The sequence below is a fragment of the Nycticebus coucang genome, chromosome 7 (genome assembly GCF_027406575.1).
Source record: "Nycticebus coucang isolate mNycCou1 chromosome 7, mNycCou1.pri, whole genome shotgun sequence".
Taxonomy (NCBI): domain Eukaryota; kingdom Metazoa; phylum Chordata; class Mammalia; order Primates; family Lorisidae; genus Nycticebus; species Nycticebus coucang.
The window spans coordinates 122,667,479-122,694,964 of NC_069786.1; the positions used below are offsets into that span (position 1 = coordinate 122,667,479).

Sequence of the window (27,486 nt, forward strand, 5' to 3'; positions counted from 1 at the left end):
ACATTGTTTGAAGGGCCTTGATTTTTCTAACAAAGCCACAATTGAGCCAATAAAAGTGAAGAATGTTGCCTAATATAGTACTAATGTTTTTAAAATCTAGGGAGAAATTAGAAAAGACCCTCAAAAATATTTCTTCTTGACTCTGGTTTTCCTGCCCTACCTCAGTATTGCTTTGGGTACTGACTGTTTTTATACTTATTTTTATTTTTTTATTTCAAAATATTAAGGGGATACAGATGTTTCGTTACATAGATACCTTTTTTTTTTTTTTTTTTTTTTGTAGAGACAGAGTCTCACTGTACCGCCCTCGGGTAGGGTGCCGTGGCGTCACACAGCTCACAGCAACCTCTAACTCTTGGGCTTATGCGATTCTCTTGCCTCAGCCTCCCAAGCAGCTGGGACTACAGGCGCCCGCCACAAGGCCCGGCTATTTTTTTGTTGCAGTTTGGCGGGGGCTGGGTTTGAACCCGCCACCCTCGGCATATGGGGCCGGCGCCCTACTCACTGAGCCACAGGTGTCGCCACATAGATACCTTTTATAATGCTAAGTAGAGCTGCTGGTGCTGGTGCGTCTGTGACCAGAATAGTGAGACCCAGTAGGGATGGGAACTGACTATTTTGGTGCCATGGTATGACCTTCAAGGGCATGATCTGACTGTGGAGGGAGGAGGGATGGCTTCTCCAACCAACACTCAGAGTATTTCGGATTATGTCTAAGAACTAGAACTGGAGGTAATAAAGTGAGTACTTCAATTCTACCCTTGGCTTCATATTATTTTCCTTGTGCTATTGTATACATTTGTGTATTACAAACTTAGTAGCGTGAAACAACACATTATTACCTGGTAATTCTGTCTAACTTGAGTCTCATGGAGCTGAAATCAAGGTGTCAGCAGGGTGGCATTCCCTGCAGGAGGCTATTGAAAAGAATTTCTTTCCTTAACTCCTCCAGTTTCTGGAGGCCACTCCTTGGTTTACAAGGACTCCCAGCCATGGGTGGTCAGGTTCTCATGTTACAGCTCTTTGGCCCTGTTCCATCTCCTATCTCTTTGTCCAAGGATAGCCAGGGGACAGGTTCCCTGTTTGAAAGAGTCTGTGACGGGATTGGACTTCTCTGGATAATTCAGGGTCATGTCCTCATCTCCAAGGCCTTCCCCTGGTCACATCTCCAGAGCGTCCTCTGCTTTGTAACAATGTGTTCACAGGTTCCACAGGGCATCTTTGGGGCTGCGTTGTGCTGTCCACTACAGCTTCTCTTTAAATTTATGACTGTATCAGCCACTGATGTGGGAAGCATCTCCAGACAGAGTTGTTTTTGATGAGACTAACCTGATTTCTGGCAATGGACAAAATAAATAAATAAATAATGTTTTCTTAGCACTTTGACAATACCCAGTTTTCAGTCAAGAGCTTGTGGTCTGGGGGCTGAGTGGGTGCTGCGTGACACGCAACCAGAAATCTCCAGCTTGTTTGGCTTTTGTAACTGAAATTTGAGTCACCCCTCGCGGATGTTTTACGACAACCTGGAGAAATTGCTTTCCTCATATCAGAAGGTGGAAGCTGTCTTTTCTCTCTCTCTTTGTTTATGTTTTAGAATCATCCCCTTCTGTCCCATTGATGGATTTCAAATTGTTCCTGGGAGGAAACTCTGGTAATAATTCTAATTTCAGCTGGTCTTGCTCTGGGGACTGATTTGGGCCTTGTTTTTGATATTGTGCTTCTCTAATCATAATCCTGACTTTCTGAAATATGTGTCAGTAGAGAAAAGGCTTGCTGTCTCTATTGCCCATTTATCACCGAGAGGATGCTTTTAAAGAAGGTCTTAAATGAAGGCATTGTACAAATGCCAAAAAAAAAAAAAGTGCTATGTCTGTGGATTAGGGAAAGCTTCCCATTGTCTGACCTCAATTAGAAAAAGCAGAAATATTTCTAAGGATTGCTTCTGAGATGTGTAAAGTGGCTTACCGGATGTTGGACTTAACTCTCTCCTAAGCTGAAGATTTTTGCTGCAGTTATCCTGAAACCTTACCCCTTTACTTCCTTTCAGAAACTCTTCATGAATTTATGGAGGGACCTCTCTTTTGGGCCTGTGATTGGATTTAAACATGCATGTACTGGAAGGGAGAAGGAATAATTAGGAGCAAAAGAAAGGGAAGGAAATTTAAAATCTCAAAAAAGACACACAAATATATAAGATTATAATATTTGGATTGAAATGATTTGGGGTTGCCCAATCCTTCTTTTTTATTATTACTTTTGTAAGGAGTTTTTAAGATACATTTTTCCTAATCACCCTTCCATGAATGTTCATACCACTTATATGATGCTTATTTCTTTGTGTGCTGTAAATGTAGTTGTGCTTTGTACATGAAAAGAGTAAGATATTGGGCCCTTCCCCCAAGAACCAATTTTTCACCCCACTGGGGAAGATATTACCCACATCGAGAATGTAGGATGTAAATTGAAAGGCACATACTTTATTTTCTCTCCTTCCCAGTTTTGTAATATTATAATCACTTATTTTAAAAATAAAGCCCCATTATAGCATGAGGATTCTAATATATACATGTGTAAAAATAATAATAAGTAACAGCTATTACTGACTTCCCTCCCCAAGTCACAGAAAAGTTTTCCAGATCCACCAAGGTACTTTTTTTTTTTTTAATGTCACCCTCGCTAGAGTTCTGTGCTGTCACAGCTCACGGCAACCTCAAACTCTTGCACTCATGTGATTCTCTTACCTCAGCCTCCCAAGTAGCTGGGACTACAGGTGCACACACAACTCCTGGCTATTTTTTTTTTGTTGTTGTTGTTGTAATTGTTGTTGTTTGGCTGGCCCTGGGCAGGGTCCAAACCCACCGGCTCCGGTGTATGTGGTGGGTGCCTTAGCCACTGAGCTACAGGCACCAAGGCATTTTTCTATGCTCTTACATATTTACACACACTTTACAACAATATAGTGAAGTCCACCAAGGTACTTTTCTATGCTCTTATATATTTACACATACTTTACAACAATATAGTGAAGCCCACCAAGGTACTTTTCTATGCTCTTATATATTTACACACACTTTACAATATAGTTTTCTAAATAATGATAATTTTTCTATGTCAGCAGGCATATATCACAGCATTATTTTCAATGCAGAGTACTTTATTATATAGTTATAAAGGCCATATCCCTTTTATACATATTTCTCTCTCAGATATTTATTAATGTGTTGTTGCTGACTTATTCTGAGAGAAACACCACTATGATGGAGAGCCTGGGGCATATCTTTCGTACATGACTGAAGACTTCTTTGGACCCACACAGCCAAGTGCCGTCTTCCAGGCAAAAGCAATGCACTTTCCACAGAATTTGATATATGATGCTAAATTTCCCACCAAAACAGCATGGCTTCCTTCAAGATGCCATAATCATAGAAAAATTGGGATAGGTTCTGTTAAATTGAGTGATTATCTTCTTACCAATAAAATATCACATTTGCATCCAGATGATTGGGTATATTTTTAGAGGGTGTAATTGTTCAACTGGAACAGAAACTCTCTGGGGCAGGCAGGAACTGGAAGGATATTTGTGATGTGTTCAGAATTTTACATGTGTAACTTGGCTCAGCCAAACTATAGGGGTTTTTGTGGACACAGGAGGAGGGAAAGTGATTTTAATCCAAGTTGGCTTTTTTTTGTTTGATCTATTTGAATTTTCTTTCTTCCTTTTTGTTATTCTACTATGGTCCACATACTTCCTCCTAGCTTTTGTATATGGATTAGCTATAGAAGTCAGCGATGGACGATGGACGAGATGCAGGCAAGAAATGCCTTCCCAAAACTATCTCTTTTGGTTGTGTGTGGTGGCTTCTTGTTAATTTATCAATTCAACAAATATTTATTTAGCAATTAGTCCATGACTGGCGGTGCTGCTGCCTAGGGGGTATAGCTGTGCTTTTAAAGGATGTCTCTATCATTATGGAGTTTATGTTCAGTAGGGAGGGACAGCAATAAACCAATAAATGTAAAAAAAAAAAAAAAACAGTGGCAATTAGAGATGAAGGCTATGAAGATAAATACATGAGTCACTGATGGAGAAGATGAGGGGCAGGGGAATGACTATTTTGGATAAGGTGATCGAGAGGAAACCCTCAGAGATGAGTGAAAGTTGAGCGGGATTGAAAGAAGTAATTTGCAAAACTTGGTAAATGTAGAATGTAAATGTTTTGGCACAGTAACTGAGATAACGCCGGAAGGGCTATGTTAACCATTGTGATAAAAATGTGTCAAATGGTCTATGAAGCGAGTGTATGATGCCCCATGATCATATCAATGTATACAGTTATGATTCAATAAAAAAAAGAAAGAAGTAACGGAGTAAGATACGTAGACATCTGGGAGAACATTCCAGGGAGAGAGAAGAGCAAGAATAAAGGCCTGCAGTCAGCACATCCCTGGAAATTAGGAATTGGAAGGAGGCCAGTTGGCTGGGGGTGGGGAGTGAACCTGGGCGAGAGGAACAGACGAGGAAGCTGGAAAGGTGGGCAAGGGTTGGTCAACGCAGGGCATTGCAAAAGGCCATAGGGACTTCCCGTGTCTCACGTTTTGAATCATTGCATTCTGTTTAACGCCTATCTTAAAGTCCCTGCTATGTTCAGAGCCCCAGCATGACAGTGGGTATACACAGGACCTGAAGGCAGGCTCATGGAGCGAGCTTTCCGGAGGAGCAAGCAGACACGCATAGAGGCTGTAATACATTAGTGTCGTCGTGCTGTTACGGGTGAAATAGAGAGAGTCAGCTGGAATGCAGAGGTGCAATAATTCACCTAGATAGTTGCAATGTAAAAATCAGCATTTTTTAATAAAACATTTATTTTATTGTACTAGTCTGCATGTATCAAGCCCCTGCTGTATGCATTGTGTCTTTTTGACATTAAGGGCTGAATTATCCGCTTGTCTGCTCATATGAATTGGGTTTTTGGAATTAGGAGCCACATCTTTTCATTTGTTTGTTTCGATTGATGGCACTGAATTTATGATGAAAAATAAATCGTTTGAATAAGGTCTGGCTTCCTGTCTTTTGAAAAGTTCTGAACCTAGTGGGCACTTAGCTAAAGTTCCAGAACTTAGCTACTAGAACTCTGGAAGCTGGATTGGGCAGGAGGGAGTGGGAGCTGCAATTTGGATCCACTGGAGCTTTTTCTACTTGTTTTGTCAGTTGTGAGTCTCACTTGCTGGTAAATAGTTAGAAATTATATGTGTTTTGTTTCTCCTTTAAATGGTAAATTCACTGGGGGAAAGAACAGTCTCTGCTATTGCTTTGTGTGGGTGTATGACAAATGATATATAAATGAGGAGAAACAATTCTTCCCATTGGAATCTGTTCACAGAAATGCACAGAAATCCAAGGCATGGGCCTTCTGGCTCATTCTAAGGGCATTTGCCATATGTGTTCTGGATCTCAATTATTTTCATGACTTTAGGAATTTCCATTATTGTTTTAAGCAGCTTGCTGGGGGTATGCTCTTAGAAAACTCATACTCTCCAGTCTAAGTGCTGTGAACTTTCCAGCGATTGTAAGAGAATTTGAGGACATGGGTTTGATTGCAGAGGACCCGTATCTCCAAGGTAACACCAAAATTCCCATTGGTTAAGAACAGTTTGTCTTCCCTGTTTGGGTTTTGATGCTATTTGAAAAGCGTTGCAGGGGTAAATTAGCTTTAGAACGTTCTGAGTTAAGGACGTGGAAGAGGCAGTGCTGTTCCCAATTACCTGGTGTACTTGTTCTGCAGAGTCTCTCCCTGCTGAGCAACCCTGGACACCACTCGAAACCTTATTCCTGTTATGGTTAACTTCCTGTCATGTTGAATCTCTCAACTTGCACGTTGCCAGCACTGCAGTGTCGTGGTTTTGTCTGTACTACACGGCCTGTACTTTGCGTCTTTTCTTTCATTTTAATGGTGACAAGCCTTTGCAGCTTCTCACGCTATAATCTCTTCCTTCTCTATGGCTAGGAAGCGGGATGTGACCAGGTCTACCTACTTATCTATTCCTTGCAAAATATTTATGAAATGAAACTAATAAAGGGTGTTTAGAAGGAAGGAACAGTGCGAAAGTTTACATCTTTTTATTTGTAATTTGTAAGAGATTCTAATTTTGTTCTAAAGCAGGTGTCGTGCTTGGAGCCAGCACTGTATAGGTAGGGAAGATAAACACAAATCTCCCTGTCTAGGGGGAGAAGAACGGCATTACACAACAGCAACACAAATAAACATGCCTCTAGGGACAGTGGCAAGAAAAGAAGGGAGGGTTCCAGGGGAGACGATCGTCCAATTGGCCTTCCAGAAGAGGTGCCTGAGTGAACATTTAACCAAAACTTAAAGGTTAACTAGGAAGGGAGGCAGCGGGGTGAGTGAAGGGAAAAGGCATCTCAGATGTAGGGTCTCCAAGTGGAAGAATCAGTTTTTGGTCTGAATTTCTTGGGAAAAAAGCCTCCAGTTGCAGGGCGTTATAAAAGGAGTGAACACTGTGAGGTGTAGCTGGAACTACAGGCGTGTGCCATCATGGAGAAAGACAAGAGCCAGATCCCGTTTCTTCTAAGAATTTTGAGAGGGCGTTGCCAGGTTTTGAGGAGAGGTGAAGGCCTAGGTTAGTGACTGGGTCCAAATTAATTTTGGTATTTACATTGTTATATATAAATGATCACAAAGCAAGGCATTTCTTGGTAGATGGGGGAGAGAGGGAGATGCAGACGCATGTGCGTGCATATAAACACAAATATACACGCGTGTGTATGGTCACATGTGCGCGCACGCATGTACAGACTCAAATTTGAGTTTGAAAATAGACTTTCAGATTATGTTTACAAACATTTCTCTAAATTCTCACCATTATTACTCAAAATGTCTAGGAGCTGAAGATTAGCTTTCGGGTTAAGATTCCTGCCGGAGGTTGCATTACATGTGTAAGGTTTGATTTGAAGGTGTGAGAATTCTCAGGGGCAATGACCTGAGTACAGTCACCTGAGGAGGTTACTGAGCAGATGAACTGTAATATTCCCCTCTCTTCATATGTTTCAGGCTCAGGATTTATGTAATCTCGATGACATTTACTATAAAGAATAGAAAACGTCTAAAACTAAAATCAAATAACATCGGCGGGTGTCATAACTGTTCATATTTGGATAATAAACACTAGATTCACAAATAGCGAGGCGAGGACGGCTGAAGTCTTCTCTGGGGTGTTACCTTTGTGTGGCCAATTGTTGCCCTGTCTCTTCAGAGCATGAGCTCTGAGATACTACTTTTCTGTGAAATTAGTGTGGATGTATGAGAAAGAAAAGAGCAACAGCGATCTGAAGCCTTGGGCTCAACAGTCCAGACTCGCATTTTCCTGTTCTCCAATGCTGCTTCTGTTTACGTTTTGTTTTCAAAAATACCTAAGAGCTCAGAATGGAACCATGCCAGAGTCTGGTCCACATGGTCAGTAAAGTTCTGGCGCTGCATTAAGTTACCGTGTCCTGGATGAAGCCATTTTCCTGATCTGAATGTAGAGAAAAGGAAATAGAACTTATATAAATAAGACCCATTAAAGAAGTATTATGTTACTGGGGCTAAATATAAATTAGCACCAATAAAAGAAAATCCTTTCTCTTTCCAACTAAACTCTTCAACAATGGAGCTACACAGAAATAATGGAATGTCTTTAATATTGCTAGCTGAATTGCGTAAATATAAAATAATCTGTATGTTTGTTACACGTATATGGCAGAAAACTTTACGGTGTCCTTGCAATGAGTCACCTCATTTTTTGGGAAATGTTCTCTCTTCCTATTTTTTTTTCTTTTTTACAATCTAGTCACATTTTTCCTAAATTTGAGGAGCAAAGGAAATGACCAATAAATATCATTTCATAAAACCTAAGGGGAAAGACCAGGTGTGGTGTGGCTCTTGCCTGTAATCCTTGCACTCTGTGAGGCCAAAGCAGGTGGATGGTGCCAGCTCAGGAGTTTCAGAGCTGTCTGAGTAAGAGTGAGACCCAGTCTCTACCAAAATAGAAAAAGACTAGCCAGGCATGGTGGCACATGCCTGTAGTTCCAGCTACTGAGAAGGCTGAGGCAAGAGGATCACTTGAGCTCAGGAGTTTAAGATTGCTCTGAGTTATGATGCCATGGCACTCTGGCTTGGGACAACAGAGTGAGACCCTGTCTCAATAAATAAATGAATAAAGAAACAAACAACCCACCCACCCCCCAAACCTAAGGGGAACCTATGGTCTGAGAAAAAGAGTGTTTGGATACAATGTGTTAATCTGTCATATTTTCTGCATGGCCTTGCCTGTGCTGATTTACAACCTTCACTTTTTCCTTTGCTTTGATTTTCATTGCATCTTCAATTAAAACGCAACCAAAGAAAATTATCTTAAGAAAAAAAAGTTAACCAGATAGGAAAACTAAGAATGCCAACACTAAAATAGTAATATCTAGAAAATCCTAGTGTCTATATATATATATGTATATATATGTGTATATATATATATATATTTTAAAGCTTACATTTTTCAAAGTAAATTGACTTCTATTATATGGACCTACATGGGCCATAAACTTAATATAAAAGGAAACAGACATATTGATCTCAGAGTTCGATAACCATAAAAACTGTATTTATTTGAGTAATCATTCATTTTACAATTTCCCAGAGCTGGTAGGTTCTTCAGTATTGACACTATTAATTTTTATAGCTCTGTGCTAAATAAATGTGAATTATGTGTGAAAGCATATGCTCTCATCGCTCGCAGGGTAGTCAGAGACATTTTTAAGTCCCTGTCCCCTGGGTAGTATGCTAAATACTTTAGGTATGGTCTCTTTGTAAATTCCGCAACATCTTATGAAGACACATCATTACATTCATTTAAGAGTTAAGCTTAATGAGGCTTAGAAAGGTTAGAGTTGACTTTCCAAAATCACACAGGTAGGAAATTGGGATTAGAATTCAGGCTAATCTGACATATTGGATACTCATGGAGGAGTACTGGTAAGGTTTTTTTTTTTTTTATTTTTTAATAGTTAAAGTGCCCTAACTAAATTTTCATAAAATAAATACATTATGATCTATAATAGGCAAATAATTTTTTGACAGTATGGCAACTAGAGTCAGATCTCCTGCCTTCATAGCTAGTTTCTGCCTTGAACTTGGACAAGGAGTTCAATTTCTCTATAACCAAATTTCAATGTCTATAAAATGGAGTTCATAGTAGTATCTATCTTACAAGGATGTTGTGAGGATTGTAATACATGAAATACTTCCCCCAAAGGATATTACCTGATACAAATAAAGCATTTGATAAATGGCAGCTATTATTACACATTATTATCATTATTACTATTGTTATTGAAGTTATTGTGTCATTAAGAAGAGATGTTAACATACATCAATACAACTTCCATAAAGTTGAATGAAATGTTTTCTGGCTTTGTAATTCCATGCTGCTCCCTCTGTGATTTCTGACACTTTAAAAGATCACAAATATTTCTATCTTTATATCACAACCAGGACAGACTTACAAAGGATAATCCTCAGGAGACTGCATCTGTGGGACTGCAGGGATTCTGTTCTACAAAGATGACTGCCCCAGGGACAGGAGAAATGTTCCAATCGTTAATCGGATTTTTCTCCCAACTTACTTTTCCGTAACATAATAGCTTCCTGGGTCAAATCCAAATTAACTGAGCCTCTACTGGGAGCTCAGCATCATGTTTTTTTCATGGACACTTTTATGTTATCACAATATTTTTTGGTTAGGACTTAGGAAATCAACTTATTTGGTAACTTCCTTTCACTGCAGGTAGAGATGTGAACTTGTTAAAAACACTAGCTGCTGACTTCAAAATATTGGACAAAGCAAGAAGAATTATAAACAGTGGTTTAATAACGCAATTATCCCTTAGTTTTAAAAATACGTTTTGTTTTCTGTGGCTATGTCCTAGGATTTGATTACCACTGGGTGGAGATGATAATATACAGAGAGAAAACCACTCAGAGAGCTCTTGATTTAGGGAACCTACAGTAATTGTGTGTATGTGTGTGTGTACAGTTACGTGTCATTTAATGATGGAAACACTTTCTGAGAAATGTGTCCTTAGGCAATTTGGTCATTGCATAAACATCACAGAGAATACTTACACAAACTTAGACGATATAGCCTACTACATGCCTAGGCTATATGGCATAGCTTATCATGCCTAGCCTACAACCCTATCCACATGGAAAAAGTGCTGTAAAACTTAGTGTCATCTCATGAGTCCACTGCTGTATATGGATTCCTTAGTTGATGGAGACATTGTGGTGCATGACTGTGTGTATGTGTGTATGTGTGTGCATGTGTGTGTGTGTGTACACATATGCATACATGGATATATTTAACTTTATGTTTTGATGACACTGGATACTTTTATTTATTCCAAAATAGTAATTAAGGGGGTACAAATGCATTTATTACATAGACGTATAATGCTTACATCTGTGCATTTGGTATACTCACCACCAGAACAGTACTCATTGTACCCAATAAGAAAGTTTTTATCCCACATCCACCCACCGCCTCTCTCCATTCTCGGTTTCATGTTCTTTATATTGAATTGCACCTGTGTGTACCTATTAGCTCCCACTTATTTGTGAAAATATATCAGGATGGCATTTGGTTTACCATTTCTGAGATATTTTACTTGGGATAATGGTCTCCACTTCCCTCCACATTGCAAATGACATTATTTCATTCTTTTGATGGCTGAGTTATTATTTTTCATGGTATGTGTGTTTGTGTGTGTACATATATTTATCACATTTTATTTACCCATGCACTTATGGGCACTAAGGTCTACTCTACATCTTTGCAATTGTGAATTGTACTGTGATAAACATTCGAGTGCAGGTGTCTTTTAGATAAAATGACTTCATCTCCTTTTGATAGACACCCAACAGTGGGATTGCTAGATCACTGAGGAATATCCATTCTGTTTTCCATAGTTTCACCAACAATATATAAGCATTGCTTTCTCTCTGCATACATACCAGCATCTTTTTATTGTTTTTTGACTTTTTAATGATGGTACAACTTTATTTTCCTAAATAAATCTCTATAGGGTGACAAACTTTCATTTAAAAACAATTTGAAAATGGAGAAAAGAAAGAAAATTTGAAGGGATATTTGAGAAAGGAATTTGGCAATCATCATATATACAGACATTATGGTCCAGTGAACAGTTATGTTATCATAATGATAATTGTCTATTGAGAGCAAGTCCTTGTGCTAAGTTTGTTGAAGCCCTTTTAAAAGATGTGTTGATTCTGCCTTCAGAAAGCTTGTAGGCTTCAGGAGAGATGCTGGCAACCAAGTACAAGATAGGAAAGAATGGAGTTCATAAGAAATAAACAGGTGAAGCCCAAATTGAAAAAAGAAATAAGAGAAAAGGGAAGAAGTGGTAACATTAGAGTTTTATTTAGGGTAAGATTCTGGAAGAGCAGAGGAAATGTCTGAGCAGAGTGTAAACACACGTCTCTCTGGAAAGTATGAGGCACGGTGGTAGTGTGATCTGGCTGGAGAGAAGAGCACATATGTATATGAAGACTACCAAGGGGAAAATGAATGGAAATTATTTTTAGTTGTGATTGAAGGTCTTACATTCCATTAGAAGAGTAAAAAATCTCACTGATCATGGCATTCATCATAGTAGTTCCTTACTGCACTAGCAAGAACCACCAAGTATGGCTTCACAGGGGAAAGATGAGAGCAGGAAGGAGTTTCAGGGCATTTATATTTCCTATATCTCACATCAGTGATGTAGTTTCAAATGGCTTTGCTATATTAAGTTTTGTATCAACAAACAATTTTTTTGGGGGGGGCAGGAAATGATTGTTTTCACTGTGAATTTATGGTCTGGGATAATGCTGACAAAGTCATTAGACCTTACTCTTTTATCCATTCCAGGATCTTCCTTGTAATTTCTCTCTGCCCTGTTCCTTTGACCTTTCCTTAGTATATAAGGAAGCTGAAAGAGGAGAATTTTAATTTATCAGCTAATTTTTCTGCCTCTCCTTTATGGCAAGTAAAATGTTTAACCTGCCTCAATTTCTTCTGCATGGACAATGTTGAGTATTCCTTCACTGACCACTCTCCTATCTCCGCCTTTACTTCTTTGGCTACTGTTACGTCATCGTGCTTCTTAAAATAAATAATGCTTAAGGAAATGTCAAATTATGGGGTTGATAATGACTCTTTAGGATTATTAGAGACAACCTCAAAACCCGAATGCTGACTCTAAGAAGGCCAAGGGTTTGTAACTAAGTCAACAGTGAACAAAATACTTGCCAAGAAATTGTGATATTCTAGTCTGTCGCAGCCCACTATGGCCTGGTTTGATCACCGCAGGAAAGAGCCAGGCGTGAAGTGGATTAGAAGTACAAGTTTGCAGGAGGCAGGCTAACCTTGATTGTAGGGTAGCCCTGAGCGACCTCCGCAGTAGCCTTTTATTGAGACAGTACAAGACAGGTGAGGGGAGTATTAGACAATGACTGCGTGCCTAAGGATCGCCATGGGCTCAGCTCTTTCTCTGCAAGGAACGCAGGGGGACGAATTGCCAGAGGGTGCGCCCACCCCACCCCCCCAGCTGCAAATCATCTTGCTCAGAGGTTGTCTGGCTCTTAGCATCCTCTACACCAGTCACTTACCCTAAGGATTCAGCAAAACTCAAGACAGGTACGACACCATTGTTCTCATGGAGATCATAGTCAGGTGGAGAAATGAAAACTTACAGAGGTGCCTGGAAGCTTCCATAAACCAACTGAGGAGAAAGCAAGAGAAGGATCCAACAGTGATAAGACTCACAGAAGACTCTCTGAAGGGGCGACGTTTATGGTGAGACCCAGGGACACAAAGAAGCCAGCTACAGGAGATGTAGAGCTGGGAGGGGAAGTTTCCCTCTTCTCCCTCTGAAGTCCCTGAAAATGAGCAGACAGAAGGCAGATTCATAGAAGAGGCATACAGGAACTCCATCCTGTGATTTGGGAGAGACAGAGGATTGAGAGGCAGCGGTAGGTCAGAGAGATCTTGACGCTACTTCTTTAATCCAGCCTTTCACAGTGCCATATTTTGGGGTATCAGTTTCTGAATTGGAAGAGAGACACAAGCATTCCTGGGATCAGGAATAAAATAAGTGTTTTAGAGGAACCAAAATATTAATAGATTATACTTTTTGAAGGCACCTCTAAGCAGCAAACATTCTGCCAATGGTTTTCAGTGGACATAGTCATTGTCTGATTTAATTTTGATAATAAGTCCTATAAATATCCCCTTCTTATAGAAAACAAGGTTAAACAATGGTTTGAGATCATTCATATTATGGAATGATAGGACTGAAAGTCAGATCTGTCTGACTGCTGAGCAAGTTCACCAGGCCTTGCCATCTTTCTCCTGTGTGATGCCCCACCTGTCACATCTATTAGGTTAGGAATCCTAATATTTTAGCATCTCCTACAACTGGGATCACTCCTGCAGAATAGTTCCTCTGCCTGCTGGGCATATTGCCTCCAGGTCTTCTCTCTACTCCTCCCAGGCTTGTGTGAAGGAAGGAACAGCAGGTGGAATCTGAGAGCCATGGAAATGCCTGCAGCACAGCCACAATTCATGTTCCCTACAAGCGGGCTGTGTCTAAAGGAGACCCCATGTCCAGAGCAGAAGGGGAATGATTTAAAAACAAGATACATCCCTGGAATGGAAATACCAAACCAGATACTTGTGATAAGCATCGTGAAGAGAGGGTTTTGTTTCCTTGGGAATGCTGCCTGCCTGCCTGCATGGATTTCTACAAAGTGGTGTTACTGTGGTGAATTTGCCCTGGTACAGGGCTGGCCTCATTCTACAAGCTTAGAAACTCCATCTCACCAGATGTTTGGCATATCCAAGATTTCACAGTAACCAAGCTCAAAAGAGATGGGTGTATGAAACCAAGATTCCACACAGCTGCTTTCCAATGAGAGACATATGCATAATACTTTGAAAATCAAAGTTATTAAAAGGAGTCTTGGTAAATCTGAAGTTAGAAAAACAATTACTCATAAGACTCATATTCAGAGTGACATCAGGATCTACTTTTTTTGTTGTTGCTGTTGTTTAGCAGGCCAGGGACAGGTTTGAATCCACCAGCCCCAGAACATGTGGCCAAGGCCCTAACATTGGCTACGTACGGGTGTTCAGCCATCTTCCTTCGTATATGTTAATACATTCACTGTATTTCAATCCAGATTTTTGTCCAGAAAGTATGCAATCTCTTTTTATATCTCTTCTATGAATCATCCTGTGGTGATTTTATAGTAGTCAGAAGGCAAGCTTACTTTCTTAATTTCTATGTTTCAAAAGAATGCTTTCTGTATCCTCAGGGTACAATCTGTACCCTTGTTCTATGAAAATGACAATAGCATTTTTCTTTGAGATACCCACAAGCACAGGAAATTAATTTAGGATTTTTCCTTTTTATTTTTTTTGCTTATTTATTGCTATGTAGTAAACCAACCCAAAATTCTGTGGCTTAAAACAAACACAATTTGTTTCTTATTATTCTGTGAGTTGACTTCACGGTTGGTTCCTCTGCCCTGTGTGACACTGGTTAGGGCCTCTCATTTGTTTGTACACAGCTGGCAGGTGAGACGGTTTGGACGGTTGAAGAATGCTTCCATCATATGAGGTCTGTCAATTAAGTTCCTGAACTTGTCCTAGGAAAAGTGCTGCACACCTCATTGTTGGATATTACTATGGTCACCTTCAAAGTATTACCATTAGTAGTTGCGCACCAGTGCTAGAGCTAGTCCACCTCTCAAAGCAAATTTGGAACTCTTTTTCTGAAATGGCCATCAGTCCTGATATCATCTTTGATGTTCTAAATGTCATAAAAATGCTTTCCTTTCAATATTTCATCTTCGGATAAAGAAAGAAATCATTGGGGGCCAGATCCAGTGAAGAGGGAGGGTATTCCAATACAGTTATTTGTTTACTGGCTAAAGACTCCCTCACAGACAGTGCTGTGTAAATTTTTGCTTTTGTTCATCAGTGAGCTCCTTCGGGACCATTTTTGCATATACCTCTCTCATGTCAACCTTTTTAGTTAAGATGTTCCTGTTTCACTATCTGTGTTTCCTTGGTTTCCTATGCTTCTCACAATCAGCCAATGATTTCAGTGCACAATGCGACAAATTTTTGCAATGTTGTCATTAGTTCTTCTTATTACCGGCCATCCTGACCTCTCTTCATCAGTGATATCTTCTGTCCCCTCAGAAAAGCATTTAATCCATTTGAACATTGCCCTTTTCCTTGTGCCATGATCTTCATAAACTTAGACTAATGAGTCTCTGGTTTCACATCTACTCTGGTTTCACATCTACTCTGGCCAAGTTTAGCAAGAAATTTAAGGTTTGTTCGTTGCTCTAAGTCAAGTTCTGGCCTTCTCAGGATGGTGCATGAAAACACACAATAACAATAATGAACACCGCTCAGCAGGACATCACTATACGTTGACACAAACACAGCTGTGAGACACAGATATAGCAAGGTTATAAAACTTCACTGAGCTGTTTGAACAGTGTTGCTAATGTGAGCACTTGGTAGCAAGTTTGTGAACTTCATTGTCAGACCTTGTATGTCTGGGCTGTCTTTCTCCTCTACAAGGCCTTTTGCATGACTAGGTTGAATTCCTTCACAGTCTGAGGGGTCTTACATGGAAATTGGCTTTTAATACAGAGGAAGTGAAAGCTGCCAGTGTTCTGAAGTTCAAGACTCAAGTATTTCTGCCACATTCTGTTGGTCAAGGCAAGTCACAAGGTTGGCCTTGACTGAGGGAGAGGGAGAAAGGTGCTACTTATTATTAGGTGGAATGCATAAAAAAGGAAGGGAATTGAGGATGGCTGTCTTTGAAGAGTGTCTACAATATTTCTTTTTTTTTTTTTTTTTTTGTAGAGACAGAGTCTCACTTTATGGCCCTCGGTAGAGTGCCGTGGCCTCACACAGCTCACAGCAACCTCCAACTCCTGGGCTTAAGCGATTCTCTTGCCTCAGCCTCCCGAGTAGCTGGGACTACAGGCGCCCGCCACAATGCCCGGCTAGTTGTCTACAATATTTCTGACAGGAAAACAATTCTTACCCTCTTGCCCCCAAATTTTGTTGCTTACAATAACAACATTAAATCCAGGATTTTATCTCTAAATCACATCTATATGCCATGAAACTCCCGGGGTGCAGTTTCTGAGGCATAGCTCTTTGGTTGCATTTCCTTATAGGCAAAGGCTTTGAACTGAAAGTACAGTTTGTCTGTGGTACAAAAAACCCAACACACCCTGATGGGATAGGAGCAAGAAAACTGCCATGTACTGTCTCATTCAAAAGAGTGGCAGCTGGGGAGAGGGAGACACCTAGAAGTCACTGACCCATAGGCATTCAGAAGTCCAGTTAGACCCACATGGTCAGTTCTCCCTACACTGGGGCAGGCAATTCCCTTAGGTTGGGCCCCATTTCTGCTCCCTGGTGTTGGTTCTCTGTGGCTCTTAGTTTTGCTCTCTGAGATCTTGAATCTCCTTTCCAAGTCATCTGTTCTTGTCCTTACACCTGTAGTTGACTTTTCTCAGCTGCTTCAAGCCATTAAAAGTGTTGGGGCCCAAAGTCATTTTAATTTAAATTTTGAATACCTCCTATTTGATCCCACAATCATATTACCAGCCTTCTACCCAGAAGAAAAAAAAAATCCTTTTATCACACGACTATGTACACAGGACTATTTATATCAGCTCAATTTACAATCACCAAGACGTGGAAACAACTTAAATGCCCACCAACCCAGGAATGGATTAACAAACTGTGGTATAGTATATGATACCATGGAATACCATCCAGCCATAAAACGACGGAGACTCTACATCTTTTGTATTAACCTGAATGGAGTTGAAGCATGTTTTTCTTAGTAAAGTATCAAAAGAATGGAAAAGCAAGTACCCAATGTACTCAATACTAATATGAAGTCAGTAAAAGATCTAATACACACCCATATAAAAGAAAAGCTCCATTCAATTAAAGGTGGTGGAAGGGGACTGAGGGATGGGGAAGAGAGAAGGAGAGAGGACATGAGTTCGCTCCCACTTAACGGTCACAGGGTGAGGGTGTATGGCACACCCTTGGGTGCAGGACACAACTACCGGAGTCGCCCTACCTACCAAATGCAAACATTGTAACCTGGTTGTTTATGCCCTCACATTAATCTGAAATGATAAAGAAAAAGAACCCACATCAAATAAATATAAATTTTGAATGGTCTCTCTCTCCTTTAGTCAAAGTGGGCAAACCTACTTTTTAATTTTTGTGGGCTTCCTATGAATCAGATTATACTTCATTTCATTAGATAAAAGGTAGAACCACAAATTGCCTTTAAACTGGTTCCTGTCTACTTAGGGTTGTGATCAAGGCACTGTGGCCCCAAACCTGGATGATTCTTAAGAGCCCCAAGTTCAAGATCTTCAGACTTCTAGAGATCTCAGCATGAGATCTTATAGACACATCCTTAATTTGATTTTTACCTCAAGGCCACATTTTACTGGCAGAACTCTCTTTGGCTTTGGCCTTTGCCCTAAGGCCCTTTTTTTACTTGGAAATCTTTTGCCTCTCAGAAAAGTCTTCATGGTAAATACTGCATTGGAACTATTTCCTTTTATATTTTCTTGAGAATTGAGAAGTTCAACACTGCTTAGAGAGCAGTAAGTCTCTCATAATCCTTTATCATATGGTGCTAAAACAAACCAACTCACAGTTTCACATTCTTCCAGAACTTTCTCACAATTCCATGAGGTATATTTGTTATTTTCTGCATTACACTGGCAATAGTCCTGCCAATTTTCTCCAAATCTATAACATATCTCACTCTATTTCCAGCCTCCAGCCTTCAATAGCAATTTCCTCACCAGGTTTTCAGCCTCTCACAGTATCACTGTCTTTTGAGTCTTGCTGCGTCCATGTACCAAAGCCCGCACACAAGTTTGAGATTTTTGTTATAGCTGCACTGCACTTTCAATATCAGTTTTAGGTATCAGAACTGATAACAAAGTAGCCCAAAATTTAGAGACATAGAAGCAATGATTAAAATTTGCTCATATTTCTGTGTGCAAAGGGCACAGTGGGGGAAGGCTTTGCTGAGGCCGTCTGCTATGCCCTTTAGGGTGGCTCAGAGAGCCAGGGGCTGCCTGGCACAGCTCTGTGGGGGGCCACATGACTGAGGGTTCACTTTCATTACTGATTCTGTTTCTTGGTTCTTTTCCCGTGGCTAGTTTGGGCTTCCTCATAGCATGGTGATTTCTGAGCAAACTTCTTACTGCATGGCTGGTTTGGGGGCACAAAGTGAAAGCCACCAGAAGAAGGGAGAAGAAATAGGCTCTATCTCGTATTGAATAAAACACATTTCCAAATAAGGAGAAAGAGAATTGCTGAAGATTCTCAATCAGAGACTTTGTGGTTTAGAATTTTTTAAATATTCTTTATCATAATCTATCAGAAATATGTGTGACCAAGGGAATTTCAATATACATATAAAAAAATATTATTTCAAGAAACAACCTCCTTTCATGTGAAATGTTCTCATATTTTCTAATCTATTATTTTATTGTTTAAAAATGATGGGTACCAAGATTGATGGGTACCAATTTTATTCTGTAACTAATGTGTTAGAAAGGAGTAATTCAAAGAATAGTGGTTCTGATTAAAATTTATTATTGTGTATATATAGCAAAAGTGAATATTAATAAAATTGTATTTCAGAGTAATTTGCCCAACATTATGCATCTAGACTGAGGCAGAGAAGGGACCAGAATCACCAGGTCTTTGGCAGAGCCTTCTTGGCAGAGAATCCAGCCAAGGCTCTTTCAGTTCCACTCAAGTTCACTGCCACACTGTTGAGTCAGTTCCACAGCCTACTGTGTTTGTTTACACCAAAATGTTGATCTCAATTCTCCATTTTTACCATTGTAAGATCCAGGCCTATAACACAGTTCCTGCGATTCCAAACCCCTTCTTTTTTGTACATGATTACACTGTCTTCTTTCTACTGTAAACAGATCAAGGGCATTTGCAACTTTCATCCCTTAACAAACACCTTAATTTAAAAAAAAACAAACAAAAAACAATTTTGTGGATAGTATTGTGAGGCTTGTGACTGTGAAAATAAAAATATCCTTCAAAGCTGTGGAATTGTGAGTTATTGCGAGCACAGTTCTGCTGAAAGTGGGGGACACGTCTCTCACCTTCTAGAATCAGCCAGTTCCGGGATGGCATAGTGTGGACATTATTTTCCTTCAGAGAATTCACGTTTTCCAGTTTGTGTTAGCCATTTAAATGTATTTCTGTAACAAAATACACCAAAGCATAATTCCACTATTCTAGCATGGGTGAGGGGGCTGTTTAAAATGATACTTTATGACATATACAAAATAATGAATTATATAACCTTATAGAAGATGATAGTTGAGATTTTTTTTTAAATAATGAGATTGGCAAGGAATTAATTTACAAACAAAAACAGTAATAGTAACAGTTAGGGCAAGATAATCTGCAAGAGCCCTTCAAATACTGGGATTCTGTGACCACAGAGTCTTTCTCGAAGGGGTAATCCTGACTTTGGCAGTATTTCTTTTTTCACCTCTTGGGTCAAAAACACCTACAGATACTAAAATGCGCTTTTATGCGACACTTTTTTTTTTTTTTTAATTAGAAAAAGTATTTCTGAAAGATAGGTTGACAAGGGATGTGGCAAATTTCCAAAATTAACTGTTAAAGATAGAACGTCAGGGCCTGACTGAAAGTCAGGCATAACCTTTATGCTAAGATATCTCATTTAAAAAATGTCACTTTCTGCTTATTCAGTGCTACTGTCATTATGCTATTTTAAGCATTAAAATTTGTTTCTGAACAAATTCCTGTGAGCTGAACAGGAATTATTGCTTCTATCTTTGGGCTTATTAGAAATAATTTAAAATTTATTCAAGGGTTATAAAAATCACTTTTTTATTATTGGTGAATATAGTTAGATGTTGAAATTTGCAATGCAATTTTTATTGTCTTTATTAGCAGTATTTCGGCATCTATGTATATAGATGAAGACTTTCTCAGTACCTTATAAAGAGTTGGCATTTTAAATGAATTTTTTTTAATTTTAATTTGCTAGAGTGAGGTTAAAGTGGAATAAATTATGGGACAATGTTGCATAAAATATCAGACTTTTCCTTATATAGATAAACTTTTAACACAGCATGTAGGAAAGTTGAAACACATCTTCATTCTTCTATAAATTATTTACTCAATACTTGCACTAATATAAAACCAGATGATACATGGAAAATGGAAAGAAAAATAACTTTATTAGAAAAGAAATTACAGGTGTTTCTTCCTCTTATTTTCTATAGAGATGAGATTGCAAGGAGGGAGGGTGTGGAAAGGAAAGCAATTAAAAAAAATAACTTCCTCCACATTGAAGGAATTGATTTATTTCTTCATTTTGATGGTCTATTATTTACCTAACACTTTACTCTCCTAATAATCCTCATATACTCATTCCAAATTTGGATCAATGTTAAGGAGTAAGACCAGGGCATGGGGTGGGGGAATTGCTTCAATTGTCTGAATCTACCTGCATTGGGCTCCCTTCATCAGGAAGAGAAGGGAGCTTGCTTGGATAGTGAAGGAATTCCCTGGGCAAGGCTGGCCAGTGAGTTATTTCAGCTTGTGGGCTGGACAAGCAGAGCAGCATGCTCAGGGAGCGAGAATACCAAAGCACAAACAAATTAGCATCTAGGGAGTGGGTCAGATTTAATTAGTACACACCGCACTTAATGAGAGGCTAGATGTGGGGGCCTGGGTCCCCACAACCTTTGCCGGGATCTGCACTGAGGACAGTTAACACGAGGAAAATCTCAGACTCTGTTATCTCAGGGCAAGTAACTCTGAGGAGAGCCTGTAAGTAGAAGCATCTTGAGTACAGCCAGCAGGTGCGGTCGGTATTTTCCCATAGGTCTTTTTTATTCAATCAAAAATCCTAAATCATGCTAACAACATAATGCATAAACTTAATTTGAGTTATTCAAAGCAAGCTGCACCAAGTAATCATTGACAGTCAGAAGAAGGGAAACAAAGGGAAGGAAAGTCATGCGGACACACCGTGTGATGACAACATACACTTTACAAACGGGGGAGGAACTGGCCAAATTGCTTCAGTGACTTCTATGTATGCCTGGGCAGGACTCAGGTGATGGTAATCTTTGGTTGCTAGGTATTCTGTTCTCAGCCACCAGATAACAATAGGGCTGTGTGTGGCACCTGAAGTGGGGCACAGGACGCTGGTCAAAGAGGGACACGCAGAATCCTAGCCCTGAGCCAGCCAGGTGCCGGACATCCTGTGTACACCACCTTGAGGGGTTTGAGGAACTTGGTCGGTGGTCAACAAACCCTCCAGAAACGCCTGACCTGAACTACATTACAGACTTAATTCCGACAGCTGGCAAGTGAGATCAGAAGCAGCAACGTGACAGCCACGTCTTGGAAGCTGCCCGTGGGCAGGGGTCTGCAAGGAGCAGCTCAGTAAATGGCCAGAATGAGCTCCTGAGACGTGGTTGCAGGAGGTGAGGAGGTAGAGTTAGGGCATGGGAGAATTTTACAGGGCTGGAGAAGAGTTGTATTAATGCTAAAATGACAAAGCTAGTTAAAACTGTTCCAGTGCCAGAGGATCAAAGTGGGTGCCCATCAATCCACTGGAAAGGGCACTTACACAGGAGTCAGTAGATATCATTGTCTTAGGTCACTAAACTTATTTTGTCATTAAGTGAATGACTTAAACTACAAAAATTTATTTTCTTACAGTTCTTAAGGCTAGAAGTTCAAGATTAAGGTGCTAGCAAGTGTGGTTTGTGGTGAAGGCTCTCTGTGGCTTGTAGACTGCTGCTTTCTGGGTTCTCATATGGGAACTAGGGAACATGGGGCTGAGGAGAGAGAGAAGGAGAGAGAGAGGGAAGGAATGGGAATGAGAATGCACTAGTTCTCTGGTATCTCTCCTGGTAATCACATTATGAATATCTCACCCTCATAACCCCACCTAAACGTAATCATCTTCTGAAGGACAGATCTCCAAATACCATCACACTGGACGTGAGGGCCTCAACGTAGGCATTTTTTTTTTTTGTGGAAGGAGGACAACACAATTCGGTCAATAGCAACTGTCAACCTTGATCATGTCATAGTCACCATGAGAGTCATGTGTTATGTTCTGTTTCCCCTGTCAGGCAGTCTCTATACTTGGTATGTCACTGAAATTGTTCTAGTAGTGTAAGTGGGCTGCCCAAAGTCTTTCTTAATAGTGGTTTCACCTTAATTCTAAATATGTTATGTTCTATAACAGAAACTTCTCTTTCTTCAATTATTCCATGGATATAGAGGGTATTTATTTCATTGTTTTCTGCTTCTTTTGTCAAACAAAATAATGTGTCATTTGCTCACATTTTGAGGACATCTCAATCATTGGTCTCATTCATTCCAAAGTTCACTTTCTAATCTATGTGGTAAAGAGTTTGTCTCCAGTGTTAGTCATATTATGTCACTTCCCTGAATACTCTCACTCCCAGATCTCCACTCTGCCTAGGGAATCCTGAATATACTCTCATCTCCATGCAGCTCTGAGGTCACTAAACTTATTTTGTCATAAGTAAATGACTTAAATTACAGAAATTTATTTTCTCACAGTTCTTAAGGCTAGAAGTTCAAGATCAAGGTGCTAGAAGGACACTTAGTAGATGGTTGAATTATTGTCCTGTTATAGCTCTCCATAGTCCATGTTGAAGTATGAGATTTTTGTGACAAGTCAAAGAAAACAAAAATGAATTATAGTTTAAAAAGTAGAAAAATGAAAATCTCATTCTAAATGCATGTGTTTACATAAGGAAGTTATCTATCTCATGGACATACCCAAATTCCTGGCCTCAGTGTAACCCTCCAGTCATAGAGCCCTTCCCTATCCAGACTTCTTAGATCCCTTTCCTCAGAGGATTCCCTCAACCCCACACAATTCAATCCCTGGAACCCAATATTTGTGCAAATATTTTCTCAGAGCCTGAGTTACTTAATTGTGAGTGATTTCCTTCAGTTGAGGATGTAAGGATAGCCGGAAACAAGCTTCACAAAAATAGATGGAATGAGCTTTTGTTCTTCCAAGTCCTGACTATTAGAATTCTTCCTGTACTAAGTCCACCTTGTTCACTGATTTATAGTTTTACTTTGAAATATTAGGGCTCAGATTTTTGTATGTAATCCGATGACTTATTGAAATCATATGAAAATTAATATACTCATTAGATTTCAAAAACCGGTAAAATTTATGTCAAGTGGGATGGTACAGGAAGGCTATATTGGGTTCCCTGGGTCCCGACCGACTGGGTATTTTTCACTCCACTATGTCTCCGGGCTTTTCACTTGGGTCTTTGAAAGACTTCGCTGCTAAAGCTTTCAGGAAAATGACATAGTTTTTCCTGGTATGGATTAAAGAAATAGTCTACAGACATTAACAACCTTTTCTTCAAAAAGAAGAAGCAAGTAAAATCATGATCATGAGTATTTGATTGGTTCCCTTATGCCTCAGGCAAGATCGATACATACAGGAACTTACCCATTTTTATTTTTATTTTTTAAAGATTTATTTATTTATTTAGAAACAGATTCTCACTCTGTCAGCCTAGCTCACAGTAACCTCAAATTCTTGGGCTCAAGAGATAACTGTTGCCTCAGCCTCCCAAGTAGCTGGGACTATAGGTGCCTGCCATGATGCTCAGCTAGGTCTTTTTTTTTTTCTATTTTTAGGAGAGACAAGGATCTATCTCTATATAGGGTCACTCTTTCTCCATCTGGTCTCAAACTCTTGAGCTTAAACATTCCACCTGCCTATTCCTTTTTGAATGCTAAGAGTATAGGCCTGAGCCACTGTGCCCCATCCAGTAACTTATCCTTAAGCGTTTCCTCTCCTTTAGTAAGTTTTAGAAGTACTCTTAGGTCATAGCTACGTCAATTGAGTAAAACAAAGAAGAATTCAATTGTTTCCTGATTTGGGCCTCGAGATCCCTCTCTTCAGGCTGCAAATTAAAGAGGAGCCTGTTATTCCATTATAGGTGTATAACCCTAAGTTGTTCTGTCAGCTTACACTATATTCTACCTTTTACTGTAAGCAAATACATTGTGCCACCTCGCATCAGAACAATAAACACTGTAATCATATATCAACACAATGAGATAATGAGGTAATCACAAGACACAGGTAACTCCCTTACATGCTAAACAATTCATTTCAGACACAGACATTTGCCAGCATGTTCCACCCTACTCTATAGTATCAGAAGTTTGTGTCTGTCAAAAAAGGTGAGGCTTCCAGCAGGGAAGCGTTGGATGTGTTGGAACACATATCTGTTATGAGTCTTCAGAAGTTATTCTTGAAGCTTACATATCGCCCCCTGAGTTATTCTTTTTTAAAACTCGTGAGGGCATTCTGCTTTGTCAGTGGAACATACCTAATAAATTCATTCCAAGGTAGCATTTGGGATATCATAAGAGATCTTGTGAACAAAAACAGACAAATACACCATAATCAACAATACCTGGAGATTTCGAGATTAACTTGTCTAGCCTCATAAGATTTTCACATCAATTTCCCTGAAATATCAGACCCATCCGTACAGAAGCTATTTATTTGAACCAAGACAGAGATGAAGTCTAGCAGGCTGGGGAATTTTTATCCTAAATGGAAGGCAGCAAGATGAGATCCTGTGTAATAGCCACGTCAGTAAAAGTGCTTAGTCCCTATGGGATTTTTTGTGACTCTTTGTGTTTTTAATAGACATTCTAGCTTTCCCTCCCCTGCTTGCTTTCTTACTTAATTCTTGCAGGTTAATTTTTTAAATGAAATTTTTGATTGCTTTTATCTAGCATGTTTCATTTCAAAGTTTCTATCTAGATATTCTAAGGCAGAGGGGCTAATTAGTCCTGATTTCATTGGATTTATCAGTGTTGCATGATTGATATTAGTTTGAGGATAAGAATTATTAACATGTTTTTCTACATACGGGAGATGTTTTACCCTTTCGTTGATTTTTATTCTGAGCCTCAAGCCAGAAACGAAGCAGGCTACCCCATATGGCCAAAAGTTTATAGCAGTCAACCCAAGTGAAATCATTTTTTGGAAGTTTTTCTCTTATACTCATCTATTTTACTATTTGTTTTTCTTTTCTTCAGTATCAACCAAACCAAGACCTCACAGTGATGAATATTCCAAAAAGATTCCTCCTCCCAAACCGAAGCGAAACCCCAACACTCAGCTTAGCACGTCTTTCGATGAAACCTACGTGAAAAAGCACGGGCCCCGGAGGACGTCCCTGACCCGGGACTCGTCCCTGTCGCAGGTGGGCAGCCCCGCGGGAGACCCCGAGGAAGAGGAGCCCGTGTACATCGAGATGGTGGGGAACATCCTCAGAGACTTCAGGAAGGAGGAGGACGAGCAGAGCGAGGCCGTCTACGAGGAGATGAAATACCCCATCTTTGACGACTTAGGCCAAGATCCCAAATGTGACCTTGACCATCACAGTTGCTCTTCGCAGTGTGCTACTCCCACGGTGCCTGACTTGGACTTCGCCAAGTCCTCAGTGCCATGCGCTCCTAAGGGACTGCTTTGCGACATCCCCCCGCCGTTCCCCAACCTCCTTTCCCACAGACCCCCGTTGCTGGTGTTCCCACCAGCCCCCGTGCATTGCTCCCCCAATTCTGACGAGTCCCCGCTGACCCCCCTGGAGGTCACGAAGCTCCCTGTGTTGGAAAACGTGTCTTACATGAAGCAGCCGGCGGGAGCGTCCCCGTCTCCGTCCTCTCTGCCATCTCACGCCCCCGGCCACGCCAAGCTGGACAAAGACCAGCCCGGAGCCCTGGGACCCGCTTCCGCCGCCTCCGTGCTGTCCTCGTCCCCGCCGCCCCCCTCCACCCTGTACCGAACCCAGTCTCCCCACGGCTACCCCAAAAGTCACTCCGCGTCCCCCTCCCCGGTGAGCATGGGGAGGTCCCTGACCCCCCTGAGCCTCAAGAGGCCTCCGCCCTACGACGCCGTGCATTCGGGGGGCAGCCTCTCCAGGAGCTCGCCGCCAGTGCCTCACTCCGCCCCCAGGCCCGTGTCGCAGGACGGGGCCAAGATGGTCAACGCCGCGGTCAATACCTACGGGGCGGGGGCCCAGGGCGGCTCTCGCTCCCGAACGCCCACCAGTCCCCTGGAGGAGCTGACCAGCCTCTTTACCTCAGGACGCAGCCTGCTGAGGAAGTCGTCCAGCGGCCGGCGCTCTAAAGAACCCGCCGAGAGTGAGTAGGGGCTCCGCGGGCGCCGCCCGGCGCGGGGCTGGGGCCTGGACACCGGGCCGCGCCGGCACGCGGGGCCTGCACGGTCCTCAGGCCTGGAGCTGAAATCTTAGCCTGCGAAATGCATTAGTTCACTTTTGCCTTCCTAAACCAAATAGTGTGTTCTGAAAGAATTAGAAACGGCTGTCTTCACAATAGAACATTTCCTAAGTTCTTTTTTTTTTTTTTTTGGTAGAGACAGAGTCTCACTTTATGGCCCTCGGTAGAGTGCCGTGGCCTCACACAGCTCACAGCAACCTCCAAGTCCTGGGCTTAAGCGATTCTCTTGCCTCAGCCTCCCGAGTAGCTGGGACTACAGGCGCCCGCCACAACGCCTGGCTATTTTTTTGTTGCAGTTTGGCCGGGGCCGGGTTTGAACCCGCCACCCTCGGTATATGGGGCCGGCGCCTTACCGACTGAGCCACAGGCGCCGGCCTTTTTTTTTTTTTTAAAGTGTACAATCTAAATTCTTCCTGAAGTCTAGCAGAGGTCACTATGGAATTTTGAGGTAAATTCCTTCATTTGCAGGGGAAAAAAATGAAACGTTCAAAAACAGGATTGTTAAATGTTAAAACTTATCTTTTACCTTATACTAAAAAACTGCTTGAGAAAAAAAAAATTGGTATTAACCAAATTGGAAACCAAACATTTGGTTTCCCCAAAACTTTGTGGGAAAGAAAGCAATTTAAATAGGATTTAGGACTTTTTAAACATAACAAATGATTCTTTCTGCATTCTTCCTGTTGTTATATTCATACCATCATCCTCCACTGTAATAGACTCATTGCTTTCCTTTTAAAAGCCATGGTAATGCTATCTCATTTCTAAGGTACTTTTCCAAGATCCATTGATACACAATTTACAGAAAATCACCAAGGTGATGAACATGACTTTTACTACTGAATTTTAAAGACCAAGAAGGCTCTCTATCTGAATGACGAGCCCTTTTAGGAGTCCTTAATCACTTCACAAGTGTATAGTGAAGTAAAAACATAACCAGATTAGTTTTTC

General features: G+C 40.6%; 1 protein-coding gene across 1 annotated transcript in view; it reads left to right on the plus strand.

Moving 5' to 3' along the window:
* The window catches only part of NYAP2 (neuronal tyrosine-phosphorylated phosphoinositide-3-kinase adaptor 2), a 268,701-nt gene that overhangs the window by 144,393 nt on the left and 96,822 nt on the right, over window positions 1-27,486 (plus strand). The window contains exon 5 of the mRNA XM_053597668.1: window positions 25,333-26,439. Within this exon, the coding sequence (XP_053453643.1) occupies window positions 25,333-26,439 (1,107 nt within the window). The remainder of the gene's footprint in view (window positions 1-25,332; window positions 26,440-27,486) is intronic.